We start from the raw sequence: 6,207 nt of genomic DNA, 5'->3' as shown, positions 1-6,207 counted from the left end.
CCCTTCTAACTGTTCAGGTGCTGCTTCTGTGTTGTAGTTGCACACCCTTCTCAACACCAACAGTCTGTACCGGTGGGTTAATAATACAGAGTATCTTTCTTTCTTCAGTATTACCCGGGCAACACAGTGGTACAAACTGTACTCAGTGTTAAAGTTTTCATATGGCCAAGTATACTTAGCTTCCCATATAACTATATGTTAATGGTATACACATGGGCTCGTGGTAAGAGAGTAGAAAAGGGGGTTCCATAACATGAGCCAGTGTCTCTTTAAAAAAAAATCAAGTTTCTTGTTGTATTCTGGAATGAGGTCAGACACGAGGCTCCTCATTGCACGCGCTGATTATTATTAGATTCAATTTTGGGCCAATGGGCGCCGAGGGGGCGTGAGTTTGGCGCAGAAGCAGGGTAGTGACAGCCTCCGATTGGTGGATTTTTATCGCCGTTGTATCTCGGGAAGGGATAAATGCAAGCAAGGGGGCCGGGACTGTAGGGCTGCTTGAAACTCGACTGCAGGTCTGAAGATGGAAGGCGGACAGTGTAACTCGCTCTAGGTTGCTTTTTTTCCTCTACTCTTCCCCAGAATGCACAGCTTTTGTTTGTAGGAGAGGGGACAGGGCTGATGCAGAGAAAAGCACTTACCTTACACATTGTTACTTTTGGAGCCCTTTGTAAGTGCCGGAGTGCACAGCGTGGCATTCAGTCTGCGCTCTGCAGCTGCATAGACTATGTTCAGTCACCACACGGCTGAATTGATTTTATAACACAGAAGGAAGAGACTCAGAGAGAGAGAGAGACAGATAACAGAGTGGAGAGTGCTCTGTGCTTCTCCGCGCTGCTTTGACAACTAAAGAACCTGGAAATTAAACTTTTTTCCACACATCTAGCCTTTTTAAGGCTACACTGGACTGAACTGTTAGCGAGTTTACTGCACATCTCAGGAGTGAATCAATTTCGTGCGCTTTTTCTTGACTCGGCTCAAACTGCTCAAAAGAGGGGCAGAAAAGAGCTGAGTTTGCTTTAAAGTGAATCGGGGGACCGAGACGAGAGGGAGCGAAAGAGAAAGAGCGAGCGCACACACTCGCTCTCCCCTCTGTGTGTGAATAAGCGGGCAGCATGGTGCAGAAAATGAGCCAGACGGAGAGCACCGCCGAGGCGCTCTCCTTTTTCGCCGGGGATTCGAGCTCCGACTCCGGGGCGTGCATGGACCTGGACCCGGCCGCCTCGCCTCTCTCCCCGGCATCCTCTCACGCCGGGGACAACAACAAGCTGGGCGAGAACCCGGCATGGTGCAAGACTCCCAGCGGCCACATCAAGAGACCCATGAACGCGTTCATGGTCTGGTCCCAGATCGAGAGGCGAAAGATCATGGAGCAGTCGCCGGACATGCACAACGCTGAGATCTCCAAGCGGCTGGGCAAGCGCTGGAAGATGCTCCGAGACTGCGACAAGATCCCCTTCATCCGTGAGGCGGAGCGGCTCAGGCTCAAGCACATGGCGGACTACCCTGACTACAAGTACCGGCCGAGGAAGAAGGTCAAGTCGAGCAGTGCCCCGAATTCCTCCAAACCCGGCAGCGGCGGCGCAGACAGCAAGGCGGAGAAAGTCAACTCGAACAACACCAGCACTAAGTCCTCCTCGTCTTCGAGGAAGAGTGGACCCAAATCACCCAGCAGCAGCAAGCCCCACAAATCACTTTTCGGGAGTAGCACCACCACCACCACCAAAGCGTCACCGTTTGCCTCTGAGCACTCATCGTCAGAGCACCACCACAACTCCCTCTACAAGTCTAAGTCGGTGGCCAGGCAGATACCGGAGGGCAAGAAGCCCAAGCGGGTCTACGTGTTCGGGAGCGGCGCAGCCAGCTTCCAGAGCGTCAGTAGCCCCAGCGCGCTCTCCTCTTCCTCCTCCTCCAGCAGCAGTGTGGCGGTCCCGGCCAGCCCCACGCTGAGCAGCTCGGCGGACTCCAGCGACCCGCTCAGCCTGTACGAGGACCAGGCGGCCAGCGGCGGCAGGGGGAGCGAGGAGGGTGCCGACTCCCCCGGTAGTCTGGGCGGCTCCTCGGAGCGCCACAGCGGGCACACATACAGCAGCAGTCGGCGGGCTCTCTCACCGACTCCCTCTGGTTCTCATTCGTCCGCCTCGTCCCACTCCTCATCCGCCTCCTCCTCTTCCTCCTCCTCGGAGGACGAAGAGTTTGAGGACGAGATGCTCGACATCAACCCGAGCCCCAGCTACGACAGCATGTCGCTGGGCAGCTTCGGCTCGTCGGCGCTGGACAGGGACTTGGATTTGAACTTTGAGTCCGGCTCCGGGGGCTCCCACTTCGAGTTCCCCGACTACTGCACTCCCGAGGTCAGTGAGATGATCTCCGGGGACTGGCTGGAGTCCACCATCTCCAACCTGGTCTTCACGTATTGAGCAAAAAGACGAGGAGAGAGAGAGAGAGGAGAGGAAGAAAAAAGGCGACAGGTAAAATGTCCCTGCGAGCCAACATAACATGACCACACAAAACAGAAACAGGAGTTCCTGGTACAGTGGTGGGCGTAATAGTTTGTGTTAGAAACTGCACCAGACTAGTTCAAAACCCCCACCCAAGCCCTTCGTCCCTTCTCGTCCACAAAGGAAAGAGTAGCAAATCCTTGGAAAGTTAAACTTTAAAGCAGTTAACTTTGCTACTTTTCTTGGGATGCTGGACTGCATAGGGGGACTTGGTGCAACCACACAAGTGGAGGGAGTGCAAACAAGAGGGAAGGAGAAAAAAGGAGAGACTGGCTGTTTCCTGGCAGTGAGACGCTCAGTCCTGAACTGTTTGTGAACTGAACAACATAACTGTGATTGATTTGCACGTTACGCGGTCCGCCGTTCACTTAAACAATGTTGTTGCTGATTTTAATGAAAAAAAGAAAAGGGACATTTCACAACTTTTTACCAATCGCAAAGTGAACTTCGCCAAGGTACAGAAATAGGACTGTGTCGTGCGACATTTTCAGTATGGTGCAGAGGGATTTTTAATGAAACCGAGGTGGGTTGATGTTTTTATTTAATTTTTTACAGTAGAATACTTTCTCAAAAAGCAAAAAAAACATGTTAAGCATGATAGCCTACTTTGTGTTCCTATCTTGTGCTGAGATGTTCTGTGAGACTGTCGAGCAGTTTAAAAACTAGTATTAGGGTTATTTAAGTGGATAGGTGGCGCTCGCTTTCGGTTCTTCTCTTTACAAAAAAAAAAAAAAAAGACATTGAAATGATCACCAGCTGTTGTAATTTTTTCAAAACTTCAGGATTCAAACGCAACTTCAAACCCGTGCTGAACTTTATACACGTGTTCTCTTCGATTCAGGACCAAACTCCTTTTGATTTCAGATGATAGAGAAATCCTCACCGATTAGTTTGTTGTTTTTTTTCATCCTCTGAGCTTTGTTTTGTACATGTATTCAGATGCCATTTTATATGGGATGTTGTATTTATATACTGGGCCAAGCATTTTTGACTTGATCTTTTCTTTCTTGTACATGATCTAGTCCTGTTTTGTTTTTGTTCGTCAGTATGTCTGTGTCTGTCACATTTCCTTCTCAGGCGAAGGGCTAGAGTTTTAAAAACACACAACTTTTTATTTCGTTTTATATTTAAATGTACACACTTTTTGGACACTTAAAAAGAGAGCAAACAGTTTGATTATTTTCTCAGTGTATTTTTGTACAAATCTATATAGAAAATGGGGGAGTCAACAATCGGTGTGTATGTAGCAGCCTACTACAGCTGTATTGGATTTCCTCATTTTCAGTACCCGGCAGGCTGGTTTTTATGCTGCCTTCAAGTGCTCATGGCAAGCTCGTACTTCTGAGTTTTTGTTTGATTGCTTGTTGTTCAAATGCTTTTTGTAAGCACAGCCAGCAAAACAGACCATGTATCACTGTGGTGCCTATACTTTTTAACTTAAGAAATGAAAGGCACCAAGTTTTTTCTTTTTTACGTGACAGAGCAGGAGAGATCCTACACATCAGGTGTGTGATAGGTGTTCTGATTCACTAATTTGGCAAACTTTCTTTGACTCATACCAGCAAAATACTGACAACACTTCTTCGATGTTCAGCGATTGGACAATCCCTGAACATCCTCGACTTTTCAATACAGGCAAGGGATAACTGGAAACAACCCAGTTAGAATTTTTCCCAGCAGCACTTGAAAGCAGCACCGGCCTTTGTATCAGCCTACCATCTACGTTTACAGTGCCAGTCTGCAGGCTCCTTAAAGAAACAGGAATGCATTAGTTTCTAGAGACTGTTCCAGTGGACCATGTGGCTACAACAACGTCACTCTCTTCAGCAGCCACTTGCTTTTATTTGCATTTCCCATCAGAAATCTTGCCTATGTCAACACATGAGGAGATTGTAGCTTTAAATTTGACTTATTTCTGGGATGTTTTCATTAACTGATGTCAAATTTGCCAATCAACCACTGGATTGCAGAGGCTATATCAATACAGCAAGCAAACAACAAGGATGATAACATCAAGCATATTCAAATTTCTGACTTGAGTTCCGCAAAACACCTACTTGTACTGCGTTTCTCATTGTATTTGAATATATAATCTTTTCTACTTGTCGGCTAACTATTAGCTAATAATTGTTTTAGTATCTTTATGGCATGGTGAATAGCATTTGTATTTCAGATTCAGGTTATAGCTGTTGTGTTTTTTCAGAAAAAAAAAGAAAAAAAATGAGGAAAAACGATTAAAACGTGAACTCAACCTTTGTATATTTGACTGTATTATAAAGCAAAAAGATTGTGTGTTTATGTACGTTGTTGCTATCGAGGACAGGCACTGTCTAGAACTGCTATCTTTTACACATCCTTACTTACATTGAAGGTGGTCAGTTCAGGACTCTTTTTTTATAAATATATATAAAAAGCATTTTTAAATATATTAACTTTATTTTTCATCCATCCTGTGCAATATGCTGTGTAGAATTATCATTTATTGTCTCTAATCATGCCATAAACAAAGTAACCACCCTTTTTTTGAGACTCAGAGAAAGGGGGGAGAGGGGGGGACTCATGCCAGCTAAATTGTGTCCATTCACTGCCTGTCAGATTGTTGATATAAACTTGTGTACAGAACTTTTTCAAGGAAGGAAATAAATATCAGCTGGAACTGAAAAAAACTTTTTTCTCGATTCTTGAACGGTTTTCCCTTTTCTTTGTCATCACTAGGCCAAGGTGATATATTTGTGTACACATCATCATACGCCATAAATGTGTAAGACATACAGTATTTACTCAATGACAATATTATGGATGACATCAAGTCTTTTCCTATAGCTGTCCAAACATATGTGAAATGTATGTAAGAATCCTAAACCGAACACACAGGCCTACCAACTCTAGTTACTTACTTTGTCATTGCATCTGCCTATTAGTAATGGCAATAAATCATTTAACTTTACTATGTTCCCAAAAGTTGTTTAATCTAAAATAACAACTGACTAAAAATGACCAAGACATTTTTGGGAAGTTTGCTCCAATTGTGCAGCATTCCATCCAATAACTAAATTCCTTTAAAGAAAGGGGAAACACTTTGAAATGAAAATAGTGTGCATATTTAATTTGTTCAGTTACTTACCTATTAAAAAGCCCTGTACAGTCTAGTCTACCAAGTTTAGGAAAGCTCAACACTTTTATTCCAGTACAATATATGCAGGACTGACTTTCAAAGAGTCTTACAGCAGCCCCCCCCCCCCCCCCACCCGTCTCCCCCGTCTCTCTTCTATAGACGTGGGATGGTTTCCATTCTGTAAAGCCTTTGGGAAGCTTATCAAAGCCACCGTGGAGCCTGGAAATAGATGCATTTTATAGACCCAGACAGAGCAAATCAATAGGATTATTTTAACCCTGTCGTGACACATATTTAATATGTTTTCATGTTAAGCCCCCTCAACAGCTTAAGTCTACATCATGCATTCAAAATGTATGTGAGTGTGTATCTGCGAACTGGTTGTCCTATCCTGATAGGGACACATATCATCACATAGCTTGGTTATGACACACAGCTGCAATAGATGGGATTCTTTATACTACATTGCCTTAGGAGGAAGGCAAATAAAAAGCTAAATTAACTTGTATACAGCCATGCAACATAAAGGGTTAACAGTCAAATGAATTAGGCACAACATAAAACCATTTTGAGTCTGTATTTAAACATTTA

The 6,207-nt window shown here is 44.7% G+C and overlaps 1 protein-coding gene across 1 annotated transcript; it reads left to right on the top strand.

The window, feature by feature from the left end:
• Window positions 1-506: 506 nt before the first annotated feature.
• Window positions 507-5,081, top strand: sox4b (SRY-box transcription factor 4b). The gene has a single exon (XM_080039883.1). It carries the CDS (start codon window positions 1,116-1,118, stop codon window positions 2,418-2,420), a length of 1,305 nt encoding a protein of 434 aa, XP_079896009.1. The 5' UTR covers window positions 507-1,115; the 3' UTR covers window positions 2,421-5,081.
• Window positions 5,082-6,207: the final 1,126 nt, after the last annotated feature.

This window comes from Ammodytes marinus (genome assembly GCF_949987685.1).
Source record: "Ammodytes marinus genome assembly, chromosome: 13".
Lineage (NCBI taxonomy): Eukaryota > Metazoa > Chordata > Actinopteri > Uranoscopiformes > Ammodytidae > Ammodytes > Ammodytes marinus.
The sequence above is the reverse complement of the archived record's forward strand: the minus strand, read 5'-3'. Positions and strand labels throughout refer to the sequence as shown.